The following is a 27,668-nucleotide window of genomic DNA, read 5'->3' as shown; positions in this document are numbered from 1 at the left end:
TCCATTCAAAATCCTTTAAATAAAATATTTTTAAACAAGTATTTAATACATAAAAAATTTACTTGGGAATAGAAATCTAAATTAATTTAATTACGCCTAACAATTTTTCTCGAACTACTTATTTGAGAAAAAAAAGTAAGTGTCGAGTCAATAAAGTTAGGTCCACTTTTTGTCTATTTTCTCGATGCAATCGAGTACAAAACCATGTTTCGTTAAATAACAAAATAAAATATATCACATACATAAACACACACATACATATCTGTATATATAATATATAAAAGTTTCAAAATTATTCTTTATCAAACAAACTGAGATTTGAGATTGAATATTATTTTAAATCACCATTACATCGGATGACAGTTTTATACTTTGAATCTATTTTTGATATCTTAACGACGGGTCGAGGATAATATTGTAAATTTAAAAAATAAAAGTATTTTTGAAATCTATAAATTATTTATATATATATATATATAGTTTAAAATTGGGTGGGTTGTTCTTGATGATAATGATTCATGAGCACCACATAAATAAGTGTGTGTGTGTGTTTGTATATGCAAAAGAGGGATGAAATGAAATAATGATGATAAATTGACGGTGTTCATAATTTGTCTAATTTAGCTCACCCACCTCACATGGTCCCCCATTTCCCACGTGCCACCTATATACCTCCAATTTCTCCCTCAATTTTTAAAATTATTAATTAATTTTTTTTAAGAGTTTTAAAAAATGTACTTGAATTTTGAAAATAATAATAAAAAAAAAATTATACGTGGGAGTAATGTTTAAAAATTTAAATTCAAATTATTATGATTTATTTTTTGAAAAAAGAAAATGATAATACAAAATTTGAAAATTAGTAAAACATTCTCTTTTGCATGTATGTCTTGTCACTTTAATTATTTACATTATTAAAGCTTTGAAGAACAAAAAAGATGCATTATTGGATTCATTAGTAACTAAAGTTTTGAAGGTTAAGTTCCATCAACTAATCCAATCACATGTTTAAATTTTAATTTTCTTTTAATTTAAAATCAATTTATATTCATTAATTTTTTGCTCTTATTAATTAAAATATTAAGTTAACGATATAAATTAAAATCTAAACTTTATAAATTTAGAGGACTTCATGGTTAGATTTTGAAATTTACCGACTAAATTGATATAAATTCAAAAAATTAATTAAAAAAAATAGTATTATTAAGATAAATGGTGATTTTTTTAAATATATTTATTAAAATAACCCAATTTAAATATTTTAGAAAAATAAATTGTAGAAATATATAGATAAAAAGAAGGGGATATTTTGAAAATGACAAAAAAAAATAGTGATGGAATGGAAGCATATCATATAATCGTTGAGGATGCGAAGACAAAATAAAAAAAGGAATTTATTTTTAATTTTTGTTTTTTAATAAAAAAATAAAATTCCATGGAATTCAGTAAAACTTAATATGATCACAAGTGGGACCCACAAGACGAGTTCTATTGATTTTGTTCAATTAAAATATTAAATAGTTAAATAAAAAGTTGTAATATTTAATTTAAGTTAGGGTTTATTTTCTGAAAATAGAAAGAGAAAAAATGAACAAACAAAATGATTATTATTTGGAATTTAATTTTTTTCTAAACAGAAATTCATTAGTGTTATCATTTTCTCATTTATTTAATTATTTTATTTCAATTTGGTTAAATTTAAAATAAGTAAATGGATATGCCTAAATTATTATATCAAAAAGATGACGGTAAAATTAATTTAATTGTTCGACTATAATATTTATTTTTATAAAATATTTTAAATTATATAATTACATAGAAAATATATTTTTATTCCCAAACTATATTTTAAGAAAATATTAATTCATTTTCTTCGTGTATTATTCTTTCACCCTTTAACAAATAGCAATAAATCATCTTTAATTTAAAAATAAATATGTGAAAATATATAATCAATAAATAATTTAATTATTAAGATATGCATCTTCAATGAAAGATAAATTTCTTCATTATTTATTATTATTATATTATCTCTAATTTTCATTTTTTTATTTGCATTTAATTATAAGATAAATAATCTTAGTATGGAATACAATTTGTTAGTCTAATTATATAAGCTGAAATGCTCGCTCATTCATCTACACGAGATACTGAAAATATTAAAACTCAAAAATTTAAGTCATGTTTAAAATATTTGTCGTAATCTAACTAACAAACAAGTTAAATTGAAAGTTTTTAGTCCGTAAATTTTTAGTTACATATCTATTTAGTCCATAAAACTTTAAGAGTGTTTAATAAATTTTAAATTTTCGGTTCAATCTATTTAATAAGAATTTACAATTTTATATACAATAAATTGGTTCGACCACAAAAAAAAAAAAAATAATAATAATAATAATTGGTAAGGAATAGAAAATTGAATAATTAAATAAAGTATGTACAAATATTTAATTTAATGGGTAAATGGTTAAGATGAAAGGAGGTAAAAATAGGTTAAATTAAGGGAAAATGAAGTAGTTTTGAACGTACCTCTCATTATCAAAGAGGGTGGTCCACATCATCAGCATCCTCCACCAAAATTCAAACTAGAAATCCATGGTTTCTTTTGTTGTGCCACTAAATTCAATTATTAAATTATATATTCACTGCAATTCATTGCTTCAATTTTCCTTTCTTTTTTTTCTTTCCATCTTTCCTCCTTCTTCTTCTCCATCATCTCATCTCTTTCCATCATTGCAATTCTTCTTCTTATGCAATTTTAAATTATCTCTTATCATTTTTTTTTCTCAACCATAATAATGAATATGGGTATCACGAATGTAACCCCGTGAACCCCATTTAAAAAAGAAAATTCTAACGTTTATTGTTAAATTTTAAGTAATTTTTTGTATCGTACTTGATAAATATGAATAGTTATGATCGTATAATATATTATTTAGAAAAGAATTATATATTTATCTATAATTAAATTAAAATAAAAACTATATTGGAATTTAAAAATTAGGAAGAGAATTTAAGAGTGGGCATGATAATATCAAAGGGTTTTCTTCCAAATCTAATTAAGGTGCACCCCCACCTATACCTATAGGCTATATAGTAGAGGGAGTTATTCAACTTTTACATTTTTAAAATAATCATTACACCATAGAAAATTATTATAAACACCAGAAAATAAAATTTCTAAAATAAGACAAGAGCTTCATCAATTGTGTTTATATATAATATAAAGTTTTTTTTAAAAAGAAGAGTTTATATTCATAATTTTTATATAGATTTAAACTCTTATTTTATCATCTACTTCTTTTGCATGTAATTTTAAATATTAAATATTAAGCTATCATATTTAATTACTTAAATTGATAATAAGTAAATAAAGAAAAGAATAAAAATATATAGATGTAAGGGGCTATTTTGATAATATAATAAAATAAAGGGGCAGTTAAGAAAAAGTCCCGATCTAATGCACTTTTGTCAATCAGTTCACTTTAGTCCACTCGACTTAAACTCAATTCCGATATTATTTTTAAAATAATTTCACAGTTCTTAAATATAATCACATTAATTTATTCTTTTTTAAAAAAATTAGGGAATAAAAACAAAATTGAAACCCTTTTTAAAGGGAAAAAAAATACTATGATTTCTTTTCATAGTCTAACAATGCTTGAACGTTTTCATGAAAGGAATATTTCCTTTCAAAGTAGTGATAATTTTTAAGTTGTTTTTCTAAGAAATAAAAATGGAAAGTTGACTATTGGAATAAAATAAATATCATAAATAGAAAATATTTACATATAAATAAATAATAATAAAAAATTGTCGGTAAGAATTGAAGATTTGTTTCCTTTGTCTAATTATTATTTTAGAATAAAATTTGTTGGGAGGATAAAATGTCGAAGACAGTGGGAGGCCATAATAATTTCAAGATCCACTTTGGTGAGTGAAGTCAATATCTCTGACAACAAGGAAGCAAATCCGTGAGATGAATTGGGAGATCCCAGTGGTGTTTGGGTGTTATGCTAACCCAATTGACTTTCAATGCAGCCATGATTGAATTAGTTCTTGGATCTTAGTCTCCACTTCTATAAAAAAAAAAAATAGAACAATTTGATTGATGGAAAGCCAGGCATCTCTTCTCCTAAGACGATTAGGCTAAAAGCTCGATTTCGAGATTCCATTTCAAGTGAAGTGGCTACATGAATAGACAGGAGTTATAAAGACCAAAAATCGAAAGCCTTCTAGATCTTCACAATTGAATGGTGTGAATGGTGTGGGATCAGGTTGGCTCGGGACTTAAGTCAAGGTATGGTAGTATAAATAATTCAGATACTCACGGTCTAGACAAGTAGTATAAATGACTTAGATACTCACGATCTAAGACATGTAGTATAAATGACTTTGATACTCACGGTCTAGACAAGTAGTATAAATGACTTAAATACTCACAACCTAGACTGGTAATATAAATGACTCAAATACTCGCAGTCTAGACAGGTAGTATAAAGGACTTAGATACTCACGATCTAAAATAGCTGCCGGGGACATTGCGGAGGCTGTTATTTATGATTCTAGGAACATGGTACCTTGAAAGAAGTCATGTAGAATCACTTCCTATGTTCGTAAGCGTCAATATCATCTACATTGCATAGCACTAATCATTCACCGCTAACAATCTCATTCCAGGAAGAGCTGTGAAAAAGAAACGAAAAGAAATTTCAGATATTTACATAATGGATATACTGTCTAACATCGATGCACGTAAGGAAGATACCTCAAGAAGACATGAGAAGATAAGAAAGTCACCATATTTACAGCTCCAGCCTCTCCAAACTTTTATCCTACAGAATCTTCTTGCGTTTCTTGATCATCTTCATCCATTGGATCATCTAGTTTTGGATCCATGGCATCAACTCCTTGAGTTTCTGAATCTGAGACTCTCCCCTCCTTGGCTTTGCTTTCGCTATTATCATGCGCATCGTCGTCGTTGTCCGAGCACTTGTCCGTGTCTGAGCCAGATGTAGAGTCTTGTTCTCCTTCACGACCGTCCTCCCTAGAGTGAAAAAACTGTTTTGATTCAGGAGCAACTATTCTGATCATCTCGCTGACAGTTTGATATTCAGAGTTCCGTCTTGTTGCAACAGGCTTGAAAAGAGTACTTTGAATCCCTGGGCTGTTGGAGTCATGAATGGCTCCATCACCTCCTCCTTCATTGCCTCTGCTTCTTTGAGACTCGTTCTCACCGTGAACTGATGGTGCAGTACTGGAAGCCCAGCTACCAGCAACTTCAGAAGCTAAAAGGTCAGCAGTTCTGACTGTTCCACAAGCTTCAGTGTCCTCCACGGCCTCGACAGCATCACATATTTGATTTGTCTGAGAGTGACAGTAAGCTTCCTGACGAACCATCTTAGCCTGCTCGTCCATCTCTCCTGCACAACCTTCATCATCAAAACATATGGTTTCCCCAGCTAAGATCATGCCCTTGTTCAAATCCATGTTTTGATCACCATCAACTCCAGGACTTTCGGTCTCAAGAATCCGTTCAGTCCCAACCATGTCTCCTTCCAAAACAGGAGCTGTGCCAACGCCATCAATGTCAGAACCAAAACCTCCCTTAACACCAGCATCAGCACTTGTGAATTCTGCCTCTTGAGTATTCTGACAGTCTTGACTTCTGAAATCACAGTCGTTCTTCTCAGTGCTGGCTTCGTCAGTTGACGTCTCAGCTTGGACTGGCTCAAACCTCTGAGCTGACGTAGCCGAACTAGTTTTATCAGATTTGTTACAATAGTCCTTCCTTATATTATCTCCAAGTAAAATTCCATTTGCATCCTGAGAGGGCACATTGAGATCAAAATCAAAGGAAGTGTTTTCATAATTCTCTTCATCTTCTAGAGTCCTTTGCATTGCTTTTAATTGCTCTTGCTGCTTGGCAAACAAAGCTGAAATTTCTTCGGTGGTAGAATAAAATGCTCGTAGCTGTGTTTCTCTGCATGCATTTATGCAATGTATAGAGTAAATAACGCTACTGAACTACAATACTAAAGAGCAGAAAATTGCAATAACACAATAAATTTAGCGACAAGAAGGGGGAACCTATTCAGATTGTCAAACGGAGATGAACAATTTTGAATTTTAGTGAAGGAACACACCGGCAGTTACTAGGATAAAAGGAAATTAGAATATCAACACATCCACCAGGAATACTAGATTAGTAAAGTGAGCACGCAGATTACTAAAAGGTGACTTCAAACTTGTATCATCAATACTCATTCACCATTATCAAGGTGTTTGTTCAAGGACGTCCACCAGACCTCTTTCATAATGAAGAGGTCTTAAAGCTCATCTGCTCACCCATTTAATATATTTTGAATCACACGACCAATCATGTGAACGATGCTATGATTTGAACAGAAGTAAATACATTATATGTTGACTGGAGAAATTCTCACCGAAGCATAATTCGTTCCCTAGCACCTTTTAACCTCCTCCTCTCAAAATCAAGATCCCTTATTGCAGCATTTATTTCAAGCTCCAGGGATGATACCTTAGCCCAAGCCTCTTCTCTTGCTCCCTGCTACCGACAGTAGGAAAACCTCAGATTAAGAATGTAAGAAGTGAAAACTCTTTGCAAAAGTTTGTGCAATTAAGCCAATTTTTCCAGAAACATATTAGTATGAAAAGGGAAGGTATAGAACAAAGGTACTTAAGAAAGTATCTTCACCTGAAAATAAACCCAAAAGAAAGATAACATTCAGAGTGCTTTGCTTTTCTTTTCAATAAAAAAAACGAAGTACAAGAAATTCCTTCTTTCTATAAGAAACCAGTTTCAATCCAGACAACTAAAAAACAAAAGGGGAATGCAAAAACAGGCCAGCAAAGGGATCCTCCAAAAGCTAACTAGCTACAAATGCTCCAAATCAAGAAACTATCTAAAATAGTGAGATTGGTAACCATATGATGAGCAATCCACCGTTAAGAATATATTAATAACAAAAAGTCAGGAAGAGAAAACTTAGATCTTTTTTTTTTTTTCTTGACCATAACCTTTCTTTTAGATTAAAAGAAAAGAGAGAGAGAGAGACGAGAGACGGGAACCAAAGAAGCATGGACACAGGGGAAGCAGTGATCGCCATGGATGCCAGAGGACTTTGTACAGTTTCTGAGGTTAGGTTATAGGTAGATCGTGACTTTAAACCCAGCTTCTTTTTAGTGTTGGATTCTTTGTTCTTTTACCTAACTTGCAGTTACTCAGAAATTGAAATATTACTTGGTTGAGGAACCTAAAAAAAACTAAATCAACCAAACTGCGTTTTTACTTTAAAGGATGTCCTCCTAGAATGTTATTGGGAAAGGACGTCAACCAACCAAAACCGTCCAGCAGCAAATTCGAAAATCTTAGTCAAAATCACAAAGCTTTTCTTGAGGAGAAATTCTTGAGTAGCTTAGCTTTACTGGATCAAAACTCGTAAATAAAATATAATACTGCACCATCTTCTTTATTCTTTGGGGAGATAATTCCAGAAATATTTTCCTAACTCACCACATATAAATGTATACCTGTAATACTTGCGTATTTCAGCACAAACCTTAAGAAAATGAGAATGAAGTTTTTCACATTGGGAGTGATCTAATTCGTTGAAATCAACTCTGTTAAAAACACATTACAACTACCTTTTCACTCTCAAGCTCTTTCTGCAGTTCTTTTATTCCACGTTCAAGCTCTTCAACTTTCTGCTCCAATTTCAACATTACCATAAAGGGCATTAGAATCTTTTTGCACTTCTAGTTCTAGTATATATATTAAAAAACATAATCAACATGCAACATCATTACTTTTCTTTCATTCGTACAGGATAGCTGCTCTTCACCAAGTTGGGATTCTAGCTGACGAACTTTATTGTCCGACATAACTAATTTCTGTCTAGTCTCCTCCTGCAATAGATATGGCAGCTAAGTAAAGCAACTGATATGCGTTCAAATCTTAAATAGTGAAATTGCTCGAAAGTGAATAGATAAGAGTCATTTAATATATATACCAACTTGGACCTCAAAGTTTCCACCTGAAAACACCGTTCTTTATCGGCTTCCTGATTGATGATAAGGAAATGTGAAAAATACTTCCAACAAATTAAAAAAATAAACTAAAAGAAGAAGAAGAAGAAGAAGAAGGCATTCTATAAGAGAGGCAGTAATGACAAAACACTATCATAAGAAAATCTCCGAAAAGAAGTCCCGAAAACTATAATTCCACACATTTTCCTCCAATCCTATTCTCTTCTAAAAAGTTCTATTTCTTTCAAGCAGTATATTTCAAAAAATCAGAGGAGTCTAATAAATTTATTATACTGAACCATAATAAGCATGCATAAGACAGATCCACTCTACTCCTCCCGAAGATCAGATGGATTTTTAAGAGACACTTTACAGAATTTCTGTAAATAAGGCATTACCACAATAAAAAAAAAAAAAGAAAAAAAAAAAAGGAACAAACCTGAAGTTTATTGATTACTTCTTGTTGTTCTCTTTCACGCTTTGAGGCAGCATCAGAAATGCGTTTTAATTCATCTTGAGCCACTGCATGAGCTTTCTCTACAGCTGCCTTCAGATCTGCAGCAGCCTTCTCTCGCTCTTCTCGTCTCTGATCACGCTCTTCATCAATTTGAACCTTCAATTCGCTTAAAGAGGCCTTCTGGCTGTAAGAATTTAAAAAATAAAAAAACATAACTACATTTTCTCATATCATGCAAAGGACAGAGGTTACTGTTAGATTCACTTCCAGCAATGTCAAGAGGATCAGTTTCCACCAAAAACAAGCTAAATCTGGAAAGTTGGTAACTAATATATGATTAAGAAATAGGAAGAAAAGTGGCAGGTTCTAACCCTTTATTTTTTTTATTACAACAGTTGGGGAATTTCTCTAATTTGCAGAGCCGCACATCTCATATGCGTAAATCATCCCACAGAATTATTGGATCCCCATAATCTTTACAGAAATTAAGCAGGTTTTCAATGATTCATAAAATGTGTTGCCGGTTCCAATCCATCAAGAAACAAGATGACTTAACAGCATAAATGAGTTCAAATTGGTGACAAAAATAATTATATACAACAATAATTTTTTTGGTTTCAACTAAAATCCCAAAACAAACCGAAATCAATGGAGTAAGAAATTTCAAACAATTTAATTCAGATACAAATAAGTAAGATACCTATTTATTATTTCATTTGCTTCATTACATGACTGAGCAGTAGCACTGAGTCTTTCTTGAAGATCTTCTATAACATGTTTTTGTTCAGAAGATATTCTTTGAACCTCCCCAAGCTCCTTCTGTTCATCGTCAATCAACTGCTGCATCTTAGTCAGTTGATCTTCATAAGATTTTGATATGGATTCTTTAAGCTTTTTCACCTCCTACAAGAATCAAGACTAAATTCATTATCAAATGGTGCAGTAAATCCTCGGTTCCTGTTCTGTGAAAAAAAAAAAAATTATACCATTTTTGTCATCAATTTACAAAACTATAGGGATATGGATGGAGGGAAAAATTTTATGTTAACAACTAAAGCATTAACAGGAGGAGAAAGTCTAGAAATAACAATTCCTAAAGCATTAAAAATATTTTCCACTTCTGAAAAACTTAGTATTTCGTTAAAAGTTCTAAAAAAACTGTGTTTTTTCTCAAACCACATAGGCCAACGTAAGGTTCTAATAATAATGAGCCAAAGAGGTCGCTTGAAATCTCATTCTACCCTTAAAAAATGTAACAATTCCTCTCCAACCACAAATTCCACCATAGTGTTCCACTTCCGATGACATCAATCAAAGGGCTCTAGCCTTTTGAAGCAAAGGGAAACTGCATGATACAATATGATGCAAATACTACACCTATGCCACTTCTGGGACTCCCAGTGATTTCATTTTGCCATTTCAAGAGCTTCCTTTGGCATATGAAAATTCAAGATGAGCACACACAGCTGGCTTCACGTGCCTACAATGAAATGCCCCACTTGACTTCTGAGCAATGACGTACCAGTTTTCTTTCTTGGCTTGGGCATATGAGGAACCAAGGTGAGAATACATAGTATGTGTTACTGCCTACTCCCACACTGATGCTGCCTCAATTAACGTCCTGGTTTCTTGCTACTTGACCAAGTCTCTACCCATGCTTGAAATTGAAACCATTGATACAAACTTCCATTGTATTCTTGCTGGCTGGCATAATCTTGTCCCACTAATTCTCAAGGCCAGTGACATGAAAAACTCGTGTTCTTCCCACAAGTTCTTGCAGAGAGAACTAACATCAGACTTATATTACTATCCTTGCAGAGGAGGAGGAAGAACTATATGCACATTCACTAGTTTTTCTATTCAGAATCTCATTGCACTCTTGCAGGCTGAAACAATCTGTTCTATAATATAGTAGGAAACATTTTAATGGAAGTACCTATTCTATCATGCTCTTTTCAGCAACAAAGCTAGGCTACTAATCTGCATAATCTGTACTTAATGGGCACTAGGTTAGCAAGATTTTGATACAAAAACACCATCTCAGAATGGAAGACTTGTCCAGACCTAGGAGAAATTGAGAAAAAATGAACGAACCTGTTAATTACACCATCTTCTAAGATTTAGTATAATCATAAACTGTGGAAGAGGCCCGTGCATCAAATGCTACACTACATTCATCAGGTTCAATAGCCACCTCTCATAGAAAGGAGTGATGAGTAAAAAAAGTCTAATAAAATATGGGGTGCGGGAAAATATAATAACATGAGCATAGCTCAATGGTTAAGGCATCTCTACGTCCTTTAAGAGGTTGTAGATTCAAATCCTCCCACCTCATATGTGATTTAATATCTTTTTTTTGTAGGATATTGTGATGTAATATTACAAAAAAGTGTATAACATTCACATTTGATACGTGCTGTATACTAATACACCACCTTAAGCAAGAAATCTGAAAAAGTTCTAAAAGTTTCCCCAAAATCGTATCAACTATCAACCACCACATGCATTCAAATATGTACGGCATACTGGGAGAGTTAAGTGACAGAAGTCTAAATACACATTCATGATGCTCCACAGATGCACGATTTTCATTACGCAATGAATCTATCATAAGCACGTGATCCTCCAACTGCTTCCTAAGCTCCTACATATAAAAACACAGGACAAAAACATTAGTAAACATTTGACAGAATTTAGGATCAATAAGGACGCTGAAAATCAACATCATTATAAGAGATCCTGAAGAACAACAATACCTTATTTGATCGTTGAAGACTTCGAAAATCGTCAAGAGATATCGGACCATCAGGAGCACCAATTCCAAGACCTCTTAGCCTTTTGTTTTCAGAAACAAAATCCTCTGTAGAACAGGGTAATAACAATGAGCAAACATTATATTAGTCACGTCATATTAAAGTTGACATTCGACCTGTCAAGAAACTAGATTGGGAAGCATGCTACAAGCATATTACTTTCCAAGCTGCCTATACTTTTTCTATCACCCACCATTATAACAATATGCATACCAAGAAAATAAATCTACTTTCACTCTACTCTTACCTGCTTTTCTTTTTGCAGATCCACCACCTGATGATGAAGTAAATGCAGCCACTTCTCTATAAACAAATGCAAATGCGACCTCTGAAATTATGTAGGGGGGGGAGTGGTCAATGACTATTGAATGATGTCATCTTGAATTAACACTAAACCATTTTCAAACTGAATTTCCAGCAGAAATAACAGAAGAAAAGGATGACTACTTGAATAATTAAGAACGGTATATAAAGGAAGACATGACACAATTTAATCAACAAGGACAAATCATTTCTATGCTATCAATAAAATTGCGGCGGGGAGAGCTGTGCCAGCTAAATGCAGGTATAACCAAGGTAGTAAAAAATGAAAACGTAAGTAACCATGCTGTGGAGCTGCAGCAAGTGATATGATGTCCCCATGGCAGATTTTGGCCTCCTGACTGTTCTTCTTCAACCTCTCCCAGTTTAGATACGTTCCATTTGTGCTGCACAATACACAAAGAGACGTGACCAAAGTATTATGAGGGGTAACATAAAAAAAGTGTACGCCAAAGTACATGGAGAACCAGACACGCTTTGCAAAGGACAACCTTGTATCTTTGAGGAAAACTGATGGACAACAGGCATCTTCAATGCTCTTCCTATAAATTCTGCAATGTTTTGCGCTGACCGAATTAGAATCAATCTGGTATCGACTATCTGGCGCCACTCGACCGAGGCAGTGTTCGTCATCGGTCAAAAGGATATTTATACCCTGGTTTTCAAACACATTTCATCAGCCGAAGTTCACGTAGTTAAATTACCGAAACAAAAGCTTTAGGTTCAAGTACCCCACAGTTGTCCCTCATCTAACCGTATGTCCCATCTCCCGCCACAAAAGTTAAAAATAAATTTGGGACTCCAAAAAGAACATTACCAAGTCGACAAGATAAATATATATCAAGGAACGATGAAGCATCAGAATGGTAAAACCATAGCTACAGGCAGGCGATTAGTTATAAGAACTACAGATGAAGGGGGTCTGACAAAAACCTGTTGGCGCTTACGGGCATTGCCGGAAATGGCAGTGAGAACGCCCCAGACGTTAGAATCGAAGTTCTGCAGAGGCTGGGAAGCGATCTTGGAGGCGACTGAGAGGACGAATTCCCGAGGACTCAATGGCTTGTTGGAGCGCGTTTCATCGACAGAGTTGAGAGGAGGAGGACGAGGAGGAGAATGAGGAGTATGAGGAGGATGAATGTGGGAGGAGCTTGATTGGGAGCCACTGCCATGCTTAGGCAATGCAGTGGATTTGGGAGTTTCAGGATTAGCATCATCGCCATCCATTGCCGCGACTGTTAGAAACGAAGATCGGGAGGGAGAATTTTGGCGGGGATTTTGAAGCCCTAGTTGATGATACCTGTAGCTTCCGGAAGAAGCTCAAGTGGGTGTAGTGCCAGTCACTCAACTCTTTACCCTCATTTGCCGGGTAAGAGAAGTTTCTATCTCTTTTAAACAAAAAACTAATTTTGATTTAAAATATCATTCTGTCTATATAATTGTATGCAATTTCAGTAAATCTTTTAAATAGTTATTATTAATTTTTTCTACTAAAAAAAGTTATACTTATATTCTATTGATAAACTATCAAATATATTTACCTACTATTTTTTTAATATTTATTATTATTTAATTAATTTCAACCGTTCAATATTTATTAAAACTATAATTAATTTGATTGATGTATTTTTCAGTTTCGTATTTGTACTTTCTGTTATCTAATTTCATTCTTTGTATTTTTAATAAATGTTGTCAATATATTCTCGATAAATCTTAAATTTAATTATTTAAAGTAAATTTACCGTATAAATATATTTCCAAATTTTATAAACTAAGTAAATTCACCATATAAATATATTTTCCCTAGTACAAAAAGTCAACAAATTTAAAATTTATAAACGAACCTAGTACAAACCCTACTTTTTTAAAAAGTAACGACATGGACTAAATTTAAGATTTTTTAAAAATATATGTACTCAGTTAAAGTATTTAAAAGTATGATCGAAGCGAAGTGAAAATTTAACCCGAACACATATTATCAATGCTTTTTTTGAATATTCGTGTAATAATTTAAAATTTTATCCATCCGTTTACATAGTGAATAAATGTAACTCAATAAAAAAGACATACCGCACGAAAAAGTAGTTTTCTCTTTGAATATTCAGCACCGTCTTCTTATAACAATCAAACGTTCAATTTCTCTGTATCGTTTCAATTTTGATCAGATGTCTATCTAGCAAACCCGACATTCAAGAAAATAAAGGTAAAATCCTTAAGTGGAACATGGACGAAATACGGTTCAAGATATGCATAAAACCAGTTTAAATAAATGTACACGAAAGTCAACAATCCAAAAGCAAATTAATGAGAAAGCTCCCAAGTTAACATCTGTTTAGTTATGTATGGTTTACTTCCAATTCTCTATTTTGAACATGTCATGTTATTTCGTTACACAGCTTCCAGCTGATCATAGCAGCAGCTTTCAACACTAACGTTTCAACTGCTCTACTGCTAATTCATGGTTAGCCTGCAAGAGGATTAGCGTGTATCGTCACCCGATTGAGCCTGATCTCCGCGAGAGGACGATCTCCCGGTCCGGTTTGAGTCTGCACTAAGCAATACATCAGCTTAAACATATATGCAGATGCAAAGAAGGTAAACAGTTTTAACTGCTATGGTACGAAAGATATCGAAAGACAATAATTCACTAGATAAAGACTATGCAAGTAGTAAATTTATACTTCAGATCACACATGAGAAGCTACCGGCAAAGTATGCACGTGAATCTTCTCTAGCTATAGATTTAAGACTTCTTTCTAAAGACAAGAAAAGCGATATGTAACAACCAAAGCCCAAGGTCACTGCTAGCACGTATTGTCCGTTTTGGTCGCTTACGTATCGCGTCAGTCTCACGGTTTTTAAAACGTGTTTACTAGGGAGAGGTTTCCACACCCTTATAAGGAATGTTTCGTTCCCCTCTTCTACTGATGTGGGATCTCATAGTCTACCCCCTTGGGGGACCGCGTCCTCACTAGCACACCGGTGTCGGGCTATGATATCATTTGTAACAGCTCAAGCCCATCGCTAGCAAATATTGTCCAATTTGACCCATTACATATTGTCGTCAGCCTCATGATTTTTAAACGCGTCTACTAGGGAGAGGTTTCCACACCCTTATAAGGAATGCTTCGTTCCCCTCTCCAACCGATGTGGGATCTCACACGATATGACTTTCTTTTAAAATTTGTGAGTGCCCAGCCTGCTCATAGGCAATTCAACTAATTTCACAAGCTAATTACTTAACCTAACAACAATGGATTATCAAAGCTGAATCCATGACGACAACGTTACCTTTTCCATGATGTCAAGTACTTCAAACCCATGAATCACTCTGCCGAACACAGTATACAATCCATTTAAATGTGGCTGCTTTGCATATGTTATAAAAAACTGGCTTCCATTCGTATTTGCTCCACTATTAGCCATTGATAATATCCCTCTTGCATTGTGCTGTAGAACCAAAACAGAGAAAAACAATTTTAGAATAGGAATCAGATTAGATAATATTAGTAGCATGGGACAGGAAGGCTAATCGAACTTCCGACTTGAACGTCAGCTTCACCAACACGGTCAAGGATGCAATGTTTCACAAAATAAGCATGTCAACCATTGTATTAAGGTCAGAACAAGAAGCTCGAGTGTTCGTAAAACCATTACATGGCATGGTATACATCTCATTACATACCTTGAGTGACTCCCTTATCTCGTCATTAAACTTTTTACCCCATATGCTGGTTCCCCCTTTTCCCGTGCCTGTTGGATCTCCACCTTGTATCATAAAGCCTTTGATGTTGCGGTGGAATATGGTTCCATCATAGTAACCACTTGCACACAGTGCTAAAAAGTTCTATAACCAATAAATATTGGAGTCATCAGTACAGACTTGAAAATGACAATAATCCAGCAACAGAACATGGATGGAAGAAGAATTCTAGTCACTATTTCCTGAGCCTTCTAACATCAAAAGTTCACTCGTTATACGATAACAAGCTGAGCTACAATAGAAGTATCAAAGGTAAATAATCCAACATACAAAAACCTAGTACATAATCTAGATTCTAAGACCAATGAAAATTCATTGGTAACATCTCGATGTAATTACCAATATATGGCATATCAATATTGCTCGGGTTAGATGAACGCTGCCATCGTTTGAACCAACGAAGGAGAAAAGGCACCATAACTTTCATCAACTTAATTTCAGTTAAACCATTAGCCCAGGAACTACTTACAATCTTCATTGACATTTCTTAATTATTGCCCACCACACTGTGAAACAAAAGAAAAATGACAAGCCATAAACCTCTAGCAATTAGCAAAAACTGCGCTCTCGAGGATTTGTAGCACTTCCAATTAAATGCAATTCCAGATAGCCCTGTCAGAAGTGCAGTGGTTGCACAAACTAATAAACACCGCTGATAACAACGCTATCACAACAAATTGCAACCTATCTCCTTGAGTAAGCACTTTATCTCGATGAATTAAGTTCTAGTCGCGGCTAAACGCCGTGAAAATCTAAGAAGAATCTGGTCATCTTCGCGTATACAAAGGATGAGGAAATCAAATTATCGCTAGCAGTAGGCAATAACTTCTTGCATAAACTAAAATAGTTTTCCAAACAAGTAGCAAAATTAATAGCAGAAAAGACGAGCGATGAACTTGCCTCGGCAGACTTCGGGACTTCATCGCAAGAAATCTCGCACTTGATGTCTCCGAGATTGGTGTGCAAAGTAACAGACTGCGAACACGAGTGGAAACAAGGGATTCAGACGCCTGTAATGAAATTCCACCATAGACAGATAATCGAAAGAAGAAGAAGCCAAGGTGTTCGATCAAATGACCAAGAGAATTACCCACCATTTTCAGAGCTTCTCTACGAGCTTGCGGTTCGGGTTCCCAACTCAATACGAAGCTCCTAATGGAAATGCAATTCGAAAAATAAATCTTAAATTACAAATTTATTAACTTTATCGATGTCATTTCCTTTTAAATTTACAAATTTAGTTTTTTTTTTTAATTATTATTTTTCATATATTTTAAAATTAATAAATCTACCAAACCCAAAATAAAAATTAAATTCATAATTTTAAACTTTTTTTTTATGTTTTTCAACAATGTATAAGACAATATTTGTGTAATTTGATTTACTTTTAATATATTTTATATCTCAAACTTTATTTTAGTTTACTATAATATTAATTATCGAATTAACATGGATTTTACTTTATTTTTCAAATATAAACAAATATTTTAAATTTTAATTTAAGTCATGATTTCAATTGGCTATAAGCTACTCTAAATTTGATTTATAACCGTATAAAAAGTCACTCACGTCGTTGTTTTTGTTGGATGTTAAAAGTCCCACATCGATTAATTTAGGGAATGATCGTGGGTTTATAATAAAATAATACTCTCTCAATTGGTACGAAGCCTTTTGGGAGACCCAAAGCAAAGCCATGAGAGCTTATGGTCAAAGTGGACAATATCATACCATTGTGGAGAATCGTGTTCGTCTAACATGGTATTAGCCATGCCCTACAAGCTTACTCAAAGGCATAGTAAAAAATTACTAAGACTCCAAAAAGAAAAATGAGTCATGAATGATCATGGGTTTAAGGTATGCTTCATTTTCGAGAAGCCCAAAGCAAAGCCACGAGAACTTATACTCAAAGTGGACAATATCATACTATTGTGGAGAGTCATGTTTGTCTAACAGTTTCGTATTTTTGTGATTATTTATGCTGTAAATTATGGACTTTCCATTTGTATAAAAATAGTGTTGTTGTTGTTATTATTATTATTTTTTAAACACGAGATTATAATTTAATTTGGAAAGGTATGAGATTATAATTATGTATGATATATTTAATATTTAGAAGACATCTAATATAATTAAGATTCACAAGCTATAAATTTAATGTTTTATTTTATATATGTGAAATAAGACAATTTAATATAAAGTTTAAAATTCATAAATTTATTAAATATTAATTAAAATTTGTCATGAAGCTTTTAATTTAACCTAATAATGAACTGCGATAAATTTATTTGGAAATTTGTGAAAATTTAAAATAAAAAAAAAAAAAAAGAAATTAAGAAGGTGACAAAGAAGCAAGAATATTATAGCAAAAGGCAGAGCATGGGGCCCACACTGAGTGATTAGACGGCTCGACGAATGACGTGTCATCTGATCTAATGGCCACGTACGCAAGCACGACAAGAGCGCGTGACTGACTAAACCAGTCCCGCCAGAAAGGAGAAACTGGCAGTTCCACCAGTAGAACCGTGTGTTTCACGCGCGATTTCAGAAACGCGCGAACCTTGTGAGGTAGATTTTAGAGGCAAACCGCTGAGAGGAAATGGAAAAAGGCCAAAAAAAAAAAAAAAAAAAGAGAGACTGACAATATGTCAGAAAACTCTGTCACCCCTCTTTAACTCTCTCTTCTCTGTATCTCTCGCGAGAGAGCTTCAAGATTTTGGCCTTTTCCGATTCGAAAATTTGTTCATCTTCATTGCATTTAAATCCCGCAGCGATGCATTGAGATTCGAGCTCATGTTTACGAAATTCCTATGGAAGTTCATCCGCTTCAGAGCTTTCCTTCTTCGGAAACTGGTATTTCTGTCTCTTTCTCTGTTTTACTACTCACTATGTTTGGTTATGTACTCTGTTTGTTGTAGACTTCTTTCCTTCTTTTTACTCGTTGTGAATGTTTAGGGAGAGGATTAAGACGGCGGAAGACCGATGAGGCGACGACGGCCGCGATGATGATGAAGGTTAAAAAGGAGAGTAACCAGACGGAAAACGACGAGCTATCGGCTCCGGTATCGCCATCTATTAATCTCGGACTACAGATTGGCACGAATTCGGCGGGAAGTCGAAACGAGGGAACCTCGATTGTTCACCGGTCGAGGGAGTCGCTTATTACGGTTGGTCAATTGCAGGAGCTTGAGCAGCAGGTTCTGATTCACAAATACCTTGCTGCTGGTCTCCGTGTTCCTACTCACCTTCTTGTTCCAATTTGGAAGAGTGTTGCCAGGACCTTGGGCTCTAATGTCAATGGTATCTACGAGCGCTACCGAGTTTAATTCTTTGCGATACCTAAAACTGTTTCCAATTTCTTGCTGCTGTTTATGAAGTTATTGCTGATGAGTTCCGTGTCGTATTTCAATTCAAACAGGTGTGATTTCATAGAATAGATGCTCTGAACTTGAAAACAGTTGCCATGCTAGAGGTCTCATAATGTATATTGTATATATTTCTTCTGAATTTCTCTGTTCGCAAGTAATTCTAGCAAATGCAACTGTTCTATTTTATCAGAAACTTCGATCGCGTCATAGTTTTTGAAGTCTTGATGAGATTTCTTTTTCCATTAACGATGAACAAATTGACGCAAGAATCATGCCCGAAACTTGTTGATTAGGTAGAACTATTATTTTCACAGATCTTAATATGGTTAGGGTTCGAAATTATTTTTATTCATGTTTTCATGTGGAGTCAGTGGTTTGTTTTGTGTAAACATCCCAGCAGAGACGAACGGCCTAAATGACCTTTTTGTGCTTTGTCCTTTTTCCAACACCTATTGGGTGCAATTATTTGATTGTTTTGGCATTGTATGGGCACAGCCATTCTATGTGACCCATTGCTGGACTCAGGAAGGAACCTTTTGTTTACTAGGAAATTGAGTACCCTTTGGATTCTTGTGTTTATGTTTATAGTGTTGGGTGTCTGATTGGAAAGAAATAACGCATAGATTTATATTTATCATCATCATTTGAAAGATTATAGACAGTTGAGTTTATTGAGGATTCAACGAGGCTATAATGAGTCATTTCAGAAGAACTTGATTTCAATAACTTAATGAGGTGCCCTCCTGGTTTGAAGACATGAACAATAATCAGAATGACTGGGATTTTGCTTTTTTAGCCAATCTTTTTAATTTGTTTGTAAATGTTGTCTCTGTCTGCAGTTATAGGATTCAATCCTGTGGGATTTGATTACGGAAGTATGATGGAGCCTGAGCCATGGAGATGCAGAAGAACTGATGGGAAGAAATGGAGATGTAGCCGGCAAACTGTCCCGCATCAGAAGTACTGTGAACGGCACATGCATAGAGGTCGACAGCGTTCAAGAAAGCCTGTGGAAGCTTCAGAAAACGACTCTACATCAAAGAAAATTCTGCTCAATAATCCAGATAGAGATATAAGATGTACGCTTGATGTTACCACTGCTAACCCCTTTCCCCACGTTGGTGCTGTAGTCCCTGAGCCCAAAACAGTTTCCTACGCCCGTCCGAAATCAGCTACTGAAACAATTACCAGCAGCATGCGTGGTGCATCGGCGATCGGTATGAGCTGTGCTGACGCAACTAAAACCATCAGAATGATCCCTTCCAGTGCTGCTACATGTATTACAACAGTTCCCAGTATTAATCCAACTGCTACTACCAGCGTTCCCACTAGCTATATAGTCAACTTGAAAGATGCTTGCAACATGAATCTTCGTGAGAATTGCAGCAAGAGCCGTATTGACTTTGGAAGAAATGATATCAATATCCAGAAGATCACATCTCCAGGTCTAGGGTTCTCTCCTAACAGCGTTCTTCAAGGTATTATTTCAGGATTAAATGTTCTTGTGCTGCATAATGGTTATATATTTTTTAAAAAATTGTTTTACAATAATAATGGTTGTTTTTTTATTTGATCTTTTTATAATGTATTGTTTGGAAGGCTATCAGTTTTGCCAACGATTAGTACTTGATTATTTTGTCATGTCATAAACTATGCAATTTATCTTTGATGATTTGGATGGAAACTGCTGTACTTGTGATGTTCTTGCTATAAAACGTTGTCTGGTATCTGAAAATGGAACTTGACAACAAAATATTTGAAACAGTTAATTGGTTTATAACGAATCGTGCCTTATTATATTCGAGATTTGCTGCTCGTATTCCATTTTGTATTGCTTGTAGAATGCCTGATCTGAATCCATGCTGCTTCTTAATCGAGTCTTAAACTAATGTTATCCACCCCCCCAGTTTCTGGCTGCAGCAGCTCATTATGCGACAGTAAAATCAACCTTGAACGTGAACCCGGACGGTGTAGAAGAACGGATGGGAAGAAGTGGCGATGTCGGAGAGATATTATTCCAAATCAGAAATATTGTAGTCTGCATATGCACAGAGGTTCAAAGAAGCATTTGAAGCCTTCCCAGAATGCACCCGTCCTTGCCCCTTCTGCTGCTACCTATGGCTCTTCTCTGCTACCAACGCCGCTCAAAAAACTCGAACCTGCAACCCCAAACACAAATCTTTCAATGTCAATCCAGGCTGACGACAAACAGAGACACAATGAAGCAAGGAACAACGCCAGCAGTAGCAGTGAGACCACCATTACCGACACCACGATCACGGCATAAGAAAATGTTCCTCCCCGACAAGGTATGAATCGGAATCCAATCTTCTAGTTCTGCTGCTTTGTTTCGGATTTGTACCATTTAGGCACATAGACAAGAGTGGGACAATCTTGTTTTAGGAGGAACAAAAAAAGGAGTAATGGTTGAGCTTTTGAGCTACACGGCATAATCAAATTTTCTTGTACTGAAAAGGGAAGAGAAGTTTGGACATAGGTGGTTTATAAATATGCTTTGGGTTTGGATTATTAACAGAACTGCGCTTAAATTTAAATTTTTTAAAATTAAATAATATTAACCAACGTCCAAATATTTATAATTTAACGTGCAGCCAAATTGTTCTTATTTTTCTTCAACTGAATTGGATGGATAACTGTGAAATTTGTAAAGGCTAGTAGCTATTATTAAATTAGTTTATTCCGGTGACAATATTAGTTTCGTATGGTTTGGGATTTTGAAGATGTCAAATTCTTACCGTTAGATAAGTACATATAAAGGGCTGTCTTAATCATTATACTCCGAAGAAATAATATACTTCGTATTTGATCGGTTGCATTGGTTTATTTTCATTCGAACTAGACTATAGCCTCCAAAGGAAAAAAGGTACGATTTCACAGCAATCCTCCCATCGAACGAATTGGACCATAATGCTTCTTCTGAGGCATATGGAGAGCCCTCGAACAATTCTTCTTGTTCGAGCGCTTTATGGATGTTACTGAGTTAAGAACTCGACTTTAATTGTTAACTTCGAGGCATTAACTCTCATCGCTTTGTTTTTTATTTATTTTTATGAATTCACGATCTTCCTTTTAATTATCTAACGTGGGACTCCTTCCTGCAATTCTCAATAATATCAACCTCAAATAAGTATGTGTCAATTACTGCTCAATTATGCTATGCTGGCGTTGACAAAGATTATTTATAAAGGAAAAGGTAAGTATCATTTATTAGGTTTGCTTAAAAAAATGAAAAATAAAATTATTGCAGGGTCTATTAGGTATTTGAAATATCAATATTAAAAGATAAATACACATAAATTACAGATTTGAAACACAGACATCAAATGACCAAAATTGAAATAAACTACGATTAATTTTATTAAATTTCATAAATAATTTTAGACGTCCTACATAGTTCATTGATTAATTATATTAAATTCAACTCAATCCAAAAGGGTAAAAAAAAAAAGATTTGGGAAGAAATTTGTAATAATAATAAAAAAAAGAATAGTAAATTATTAAGAAACTGGTAATATTTAACCCTAAAATAATTGTAAATATTTAACCTTAAAAAAAAAAAAAAAAGAAAGGCAAAAAACAGCGGAAACCGAGATTTAGAAATGACAGAATATATGCTTATCCTAATTTATTTAGCTTAAAGCGCACACCTCCCTGGCCTACGTTGTAAAAATTGTTTTATTTATTTATTTTTATTTTTGGGAAAATTGTTTGGATTTTAATTTTTGACTGGGCAACAAATCCAACGGGCGGAGCCTCATAAAATAGCTCCGTAATCTTCCCTCCCTCTCGCGCTCATTTCGCATCATCTCTCTTTCTCTCTCTTCCATCCCCGCTAATTTTCTTGAAAGACCTATTTTCTCAATTTTCGCTTGGTCGGAGTTGCGAATCGAAGAAGAAGATTTCGAGCCTGACTTGATAATTTGGCTTCACAATCAAGTTTTCGGTTCCATCTCCGTCTCTCCTGCCGTCTCTTATTCATTCCTCTGCAACAACAATGTCTGAATCACTCTGATTCTCTCGCATCGTCGCATTCGTATGTTTTCCGCTTCATCGGTTTTGGATCGTTCATATCTCGTACGTATATTTGCCTTTTGTCGATTCATCAATGTGCAATGCTTCTGTGGATGAATGGTGTGGCACCTGCTTAAGCTTGATCCATTCACTACGTTGTATCGATAAGGTCAACGTGAGAATGAATTGATTGTTGGTGATTTTAGAAATGGAACGTTTCAGGTGCTACTGGCGTTTGTTATGCAACATAGGTGCAGGGATCTTCTCGTGCATGCTTTATTAATCTAGATCTGCGTCTATTTAGAATTAACATTTATTGATCTCGTCCAATTAAACCACTTGCTTTCTGACCTGACATTCTACTTGGTTCCGAGAAAGTTGAATTAGGTTGAATACAGGAAGACGATTGGAAATCCTTTTCTGTTCGCATAGTTTGCTTGTGATGGAAGCATCTTAAGCTCCACTAGCTGCACGGTGGTGTCTATAGTTTTATATTCTCTCAACGGGAGTTCAATTGTCCGAACATGCTGAATACAAGCGTCAATTTTGTTTAATTTTTAGTCTGTTTCGCTAAATTAGTTTGTGGGTTCTATCTTTTCGTGAAAATCTTACTAGCCAGGTTGGGTTTATTTTGACTGACCTGCCTGATAAGTGTTTTGATGAATTTCACGGGAACTTATATCAATATAACCTGTTCTTTTAGAACTTCCATGCGAAGGATATTTACGAATTTTATTCTATCCAAATGTTTGTATTTGGTGAATTGCTGTTGATGAAGTCTTGGCTTAAGATATATCTTTTTTTTTTTGGTTTAAAATATTATTTTCTTATGGTGTTAATTACTCATTGATGGGACAAGTTAGAAGAGGGGAATTCAATGGATTGAATAGTATATTTCTTGAAATGGATCTATTGTTATACTCAGATAAACTACTTCTCTCTTGTAGATGGCCTTCTCTCTATAAATATGAAAGAGTGATTTGCTAGATTTCTAAGACAGAAAACCATGGATGAAGAGGAAGAAACTAAAAAAGCAGAAGAAAATTATGAGAATGATTCAGACAATGAAGTTACAAATGATGCACAGAAAAGCTCCCAGCCATCTCAAGAACACACGAATATTGATGGTGATAAAGCTGATAAAGTTAGTGATGGTGTAGTCTTGGGAGGGGTTAATAATGTGACTACAGTTGAAGATGAAGACCAGTTTGAGCAGGTGTGTTTGAAAGACCAGGAGAAGACTGCTGGTGAATTATCCGGTGGTCTTTTAGATTCCGAGCGATCTTCGAATTCTGAAGATGCAAGACTTTCTTCTGGTGCAGTCCAAGAGTCTTCCCAACATATGACTGGAACATTTGGTGCGGAATCTGACGACTCTCCAGTTGGTCAACTACAATATGAAAGCCATTCTTTTAGTCCAGGGGCTGATAAGAGACTGGGTCATTCTACTAAACCATCAACCTCATCAGCTAGTTTTGATTCGGGATATTCCCCTGTTGGTTCACCACAAAAGTTTAAACCAAAATCTGTGATGCCCAATGTGTCTCCAGAGTTGTTGCATTTGGTGGATTCCGCAATAATGGGGAAGCCTGAGAGTTTGGACAAGTTGAAGAATGTTGTGAGTGGTAAGGAAAGTTTTGGCAGCAGCGAGGAAATGGAAAGTGTTGCTTTTTCAGTAGTTGATTCTCTCCTTGCGACAATGGGTGGTGTTGAAAGTTTTGAAGAGGACGAAGAGAACAATCCTCCTAGTGTAATGCTAAATTCTCGTGCTGCCATAGTAGCTGGGGAGCTTATTCCTTGGCTTCCTTGTCTGGGTGATAATGAGATGATCATGTCCCCAAGGACAAGAATGACCAGGGGACTGCTTGCTATTTTACAGGCCTGTACCAGAAACAGAGCCATGTGTTCTATGGCTGGTCTGTTGGGAGTGCTTCTAAGGTCAGCTGAAACAATTTTTGTGCAGGATGTAGGTTCCTCAGGCAAAATGAGTTGGGATGGAGCTCCTTTATGCTATTGTATTCAGTACTTGTCAGGGCATTCACTAAATGTTTCAGACTTGCGTTCATGGTTTCAAATTATTACAAGAATACTTGCCACCAAATGGGCAGCTAAACTATTGCTTGCATTGGAGAAGGCATTGTGTGGAAAAGAGTCTAAGGGACCCACAAGTACATTTGAGTTCGATGGTGAAAGCTCCGGTTTGTTAGGTCCAGGGGAGAGTCGTTGGCCATTTTCAAATGGTTATGCATTTGCCACATGGATTTATATTGAGTCATTTGCAGACACATTAAATACAGCTACTGCTGCTGCGGCAATTGCTGCTGCAGCAGCAGCCAAGTCTGGAAAATCATCTGCCATGTCTGCTGCAGCAGCTGCAAGCGCACTTGCTGGTGAAGGGACGGCGCATATGCCCCGCCTTTTTAGTTTTTTATCTGCTGATAATCAGGGAATTGAGGCATATTTTCATGCACAGTTTTTGGTTGTTGAATGTGGAAGTGGAAAAGGAAGAAAGGCTTCATTACACTTTACACATGCATTCAAGCCACAGTGCTGGTACTTTATTGGTCTGGAGCATACTTGCAAGCAGGGGCTTATTGGAAAAATTGAGAGTGAGTTAAGGTTGTATATTGATGGGGCCTTATATGAAAGTCGACCTTTTGAGTTTCCTCGAATCTCCAAACCACTTGCATTTTGCTGCATTGGAACAAACCCACCTCCTACAATGGCTGGTTTACAGCGCCGTCGTCGCCAATGCCCTTTGTTTGCTGAGATGGGGCCCATTTATATCTTCAAAGAGCCAATTGGTGCAGAAAGGATGACACGCTTAGCATCTAGAGGAGGAGATGCGCTACCTTCTTTTGGTAATGGGGCTGGACTACCATGGCTTGCAACGAATGATTATGTGCATCATATGGCAGGAGAGAGTTCTCTTTTAGATGCAGATATTACAGGATGCCTTCACCTTCTTTATCATCCGAGTTTGCTTAATGGTCGTTTTTGTCCAGATGCTTCACCCTTAGGTGCTGCAGGTTGGTGAATTTTCACGTCTGAGTTTGTTATTTTAGAAATGATAGGCAACATATGGATCAGGAGGGCTATATAATGTTTTTGTCAATATGTAGTTATATTAGATACTTAGAGCGAGTTTGGAGTGTGGGTTAGACTTAGGGTGAGCTTGACTTACTAAGCATAGTAAGCCATGCTTGGGGTGAGAGTTTCTAAGTTGAGGTTTGACTGGGCTTGAATTGTAACCCACTGTTCAAGCCTCCACATAATTTTTCCTAATCTAAAGCTTCCTAAACCAACACCTGAAACACAGTTTTCCTAAATCCTCTAGGCTCAAGAGGTTAAATCTGTGTCCCAACAGCCCGGAAGTACCTAAATATATTGATGTCTACATGCATACATATGAGAGAGATCCTATAATTTTTCACCCAGCTGACATTCTTGAGTCTTCAGGGACTTCAAAGCTTCTTTATGGAATTTTACATGATATTCATTTTCATGTTGCTTGACTCATCTTTCTTTCGCGATTCAGGCACACTAAGAAGACCGGCTGAGGTTCTTGGGCAAGTCCATGTTGCTACGAGAATGCGACCGGCGGAGGCTCTGTGGGCCTTAGCTTATGGAGGTTCTATGTCTTTACTTCCTCTGGTAGTAAGCAATGTGGATGAAGCTAGCCTACAACCCCAAGAAGGGAGCACTCCTCTTTCTTGTGCTACGACTAATCTTGCTGCCCCAATATTTCGAATAATCTCCATGGCTGTTCAACATCCGAAGAATAATGAAGAATTCTCTCGTGTTAGAGGACCCGAGATTCTTTCGAGAATTTTAAACTATCTCCTGCGGACTTTGTCTTCGCTTGATCCTGGAAAACATGATGGAGTTGAAGATGAGGAACTTGTCGCTGCTATCGTCTCCTTATGTCAGTCCCAAAAGAGCAATCACATACTTAAAGTGCAGCTTTTTAGCACCTTGCTATTGGATTTGAAAATATGGAGTTTATGCAACTATGGACTACAAAAAAAGCTTTTGTCAACACTTGCTGACATGGTTTTCACAGAATCATCAGTAATGAGGGATGCCAATGCTATTCAAATGCTTCTTGATGGCTGTAGAAGATGTTACTGGACAATTGGTGAAAAGGATTCTGTCAATACATTCTCTTTAAATGAAGATCAACGTCCAGTAGGGGAAGTGAATGCATTGGTTGACGAACTCTTAGTGGTTATTGAGCTTCTAATGGTCGCAGCTCCTCCCTCACTGGCATCAGATGATGTTCGCTGTTTGCTTGGTTTCATGGTTGACTGTCCACAACCAAATCAGGTATACATACTTTATGAATTCTAAATTGGCACTTGAGAACATATATGGATAATCTTTCTTTTATTCTTCTTTTTCTCCCTGGGATTGGTATATAATCCGCTAGCTTTAAACACTGAAATATCAGCAGTTACTTGCCTATATCTTGATCTTCATTTAACTCACCTTCGGCTTCTGGATGGAGATTCTGGGGCTCCTGTGGCTGGATTTATCAGAAAGTTTAAAATTTTCCCAGTAACCTCTCTATCCAGAAAAAGCTCTAACCCCTTTTCTGCCATCTAATAGGAAAAAAGTGACAGAAAGATAATATGTGAAGAGGAAAAAAGTTATTTGAAAAGTTATCACCATAGATTTTGTCCTTTTTTTTTTCTCCTCATGCATGATTTTACCACTACTTATGTTGAAACATTGAAATTTGGAAGACTTATCTGCTTTTCTATTTGATTTTTGATTTAGAATATTCATGAGCTTTGTTGTAGTCTACATTCTTCCTTGGCTTTCCTATTGGCCAGGCTTTTTGATTGGCAAGGAGCTGTCCCCAACCC

At 35.4% G+C, this 27,668-nt stretch overlaps 4 protein-coding genes across 8 annotated transcripts in view; 2 read left to right on the top strand and 2 right to left on the bottom strand.

The window, feature by feature from the left end:
• Positions 1-4,294: 4,294 nt before the first annotated feature.
• Positions 4,295-12,998, bottom strand: LOC111431865. 4 transcript variants are annotated; one of them, XM_023068577.1, is made up of 14 exons: positions 12,574-12,998; positions 12,132-12,295; positions 11,923-12,026; positions 11,567-11,647; positions 11,263-11,366; positions 11,064-11,150; positions 9,207-9,409; positions 8,489-8,690; positions 8,034-8,084; positions 7,831-7,929; positions 7,669-7,728; positions 6,447-6,571; positions 4,769-5,983; positions 4,295-4,686 (listed from the first exon to the last, which is right to left on the bottom strand). In XM_023068577.1, the coding sequence occupies exons 1-13, from the start codon at positions 12,865-12,867 to the stop codon at positions 4,831-4,833; spliced, it is 2,727 nt and encodes a 908-aa protein (XP_022924345.1). In that variant the 5' UTR covers positions 12,868-12,998; the 3' UTR covers positions 4,295-4,686; positions 4,769-4,830. The 4 variants fall into 4 exon arrangements, with proteins under 4 accessions (XP_022924345.1, XP_022924346.1, XP_022924347.1 ...); XM_023068578.1 differs by having other exon boundaries at positions 4,801-5,983; XM_023068579.1 differs by having other exon boundaries at positions 6,447-6,568.
• Positions 12,999-13,864: 866 nt separating this feature from the next.
• LOC111431868 (peptidyl-prolyl cis-trans isomerase CYP18-1-like) lies at positions 13,865-16,579 on the bottom strand. Its single transcript, XM_023068582.1, has 5 exons — positions 16,498-16,579; positions 16,304-16,378; positions 15,326-15,487; positions 14,932-15,090; positions 13,865-14,186 (listed from the first exon to the last, which is right to left on the bottom strand). The coding sequence occupies exons 1-5, from the start codon at positions 16,498-16,500 to the stop codon at positions 14,103-14,105; spliced, it is 483 nt and encodes a 160-aa protein (XP_022924350.1). The 5' UTR covers positions 16,501-16,579; the 3' UTR covers positions 13,865-14,102.
• A 1,447-nt stretch (positions 16,580-18,026) lies between these two features.
• On the top strand, positions 18,027-21,295 carry LOC111432203 (growth-regulating factor 9). Its single transcript, XM_023069058.1, has 4 exons — positions 18,027-18,253; positions 18,356-18,700; positions 19,608-20,246; positions 20,676-21,295. The coding sequence occupies exons 1-4, from the start codon at positions 18,211-18,213 to the stop codon at positions 21,053-21,055; spliced, it is 1,407 nt and encodes a 468-aa protein (XP_022924826.1). The 5' UTR covers positions 18,027-18,210; the 3' UTR covers positions 21,056-21,295.
• Positions 21,296-22,558: 1,263 nt separating this feature from the next.
• The window catches only part of LOC111431920 (BEACH domain-containing protein C2), a 29,885-nt gene continuing 24,775 nt past the window's right edge, over positions 22,559-27,668 (top strand). The window contains exons 1-3 of one of the 2 annotated variants that reach the window (XM_023068641.1): positions 22,559-22,822; positions 23,748-25,829; positions 26,339-27,126. In XM_023068641.1, the coding sequence (XP_022924409.1) occupies positions 23,807-25,829; positions 26,339-27,126 (2,811 nt within the window). In that variant the 5' untranslated portion in view covers positions 22,559-22,822; positions 23,748-23,806. Of the gene's footprint in view, positions 22,864-23,747; positions 25,830-26,338; positions 27,127-27,668 lie in introns of both variants that reach the window. The other variant, XM_023068640.1, reaches the window with a different exon arrangement.

The sequence above is a fragment of the Cucurbita moschata genome, unplaced genomic scaffold, assembly GCF_002738365.1.
Source record: "Cucurbita moschata cultivar Rifu unplaced genomic scaffold, Cmos_1.0 Cmo_Scf00037, whole genome shotgun sequence".
Classification (NCBI taxonomy): domain Eukaryota; kingdom Viridiplantae; phylum Streptophyta; class Magnoliopsida; order Cucurbitales; family Cucurbitaceae; genus Cucurbita; species Cucurbita moschata.
Note: the sequence above shows the minus strand (reverse complement) of the source record. Positions and strands in the feature narration are given on the sequence as shown.

Bases quoted from the DNA above. Each gene is read 5' to 3' on its own strand.
- LOC111431865 (XM_023068577.1), bottom strand. From the start codon at position 12,867: ATGGATGGCGATGATGCTAATCCTGAAACTCCCAAATCCACTGCATTG. The intron at 12,296-12,573 runs GTTTTTGTCAGA...TTTGAAAACCAG, and splicing joins ATGCCCGTAAGCGCCAACAG to GGTATAAATATCCTTTTGAC. The intron at 5,984-6,446 runs GTGAGAATTTCT...AAATGCATGCAG, and splicing joins AGGGAACGAATTATGCTTCG to AGAAACACAGCTACGAGCAT.
- LOC111431868 (XM_023068582.1), bottom strand. The intron at 15,488-16,303 runs GCAAGTTCATCG...TATTGGTTATAG, and splicing joins AAGTCCCGAAGTCTGCCGAG to AACTTTTTAGCACTGTGTGC. The intron at 14,187-14,931 runs GTAACGTTGTCG...TGCTTAGTGCAG, and splicing joins TACTTGACATCATGGAAAAG to ACTCAAACCGGACCGGGAGA.
- LOC111432203 (XM_023069058.1), top strand. From the start codon at position 18,211: ATGGAAGTTCATCCGCTTCAGAGCTTTCCTTCTTCGGAAACTG. The intron at 18,701-19,607 runs GTATCTACGAGC...CTCTGTCTGCAG, and splicing joins CTTGGGCTCTAATGTCAATG to TTATAGGATTCAATCCTGTG. The intron at 20,247-20,675 runs GTATTATTTCAG...CCACCCCCCCAG, and splicing joins TCCTAACAGCGTTCTTCAAG to TTTCTGGCTGCAGCAGCTCA.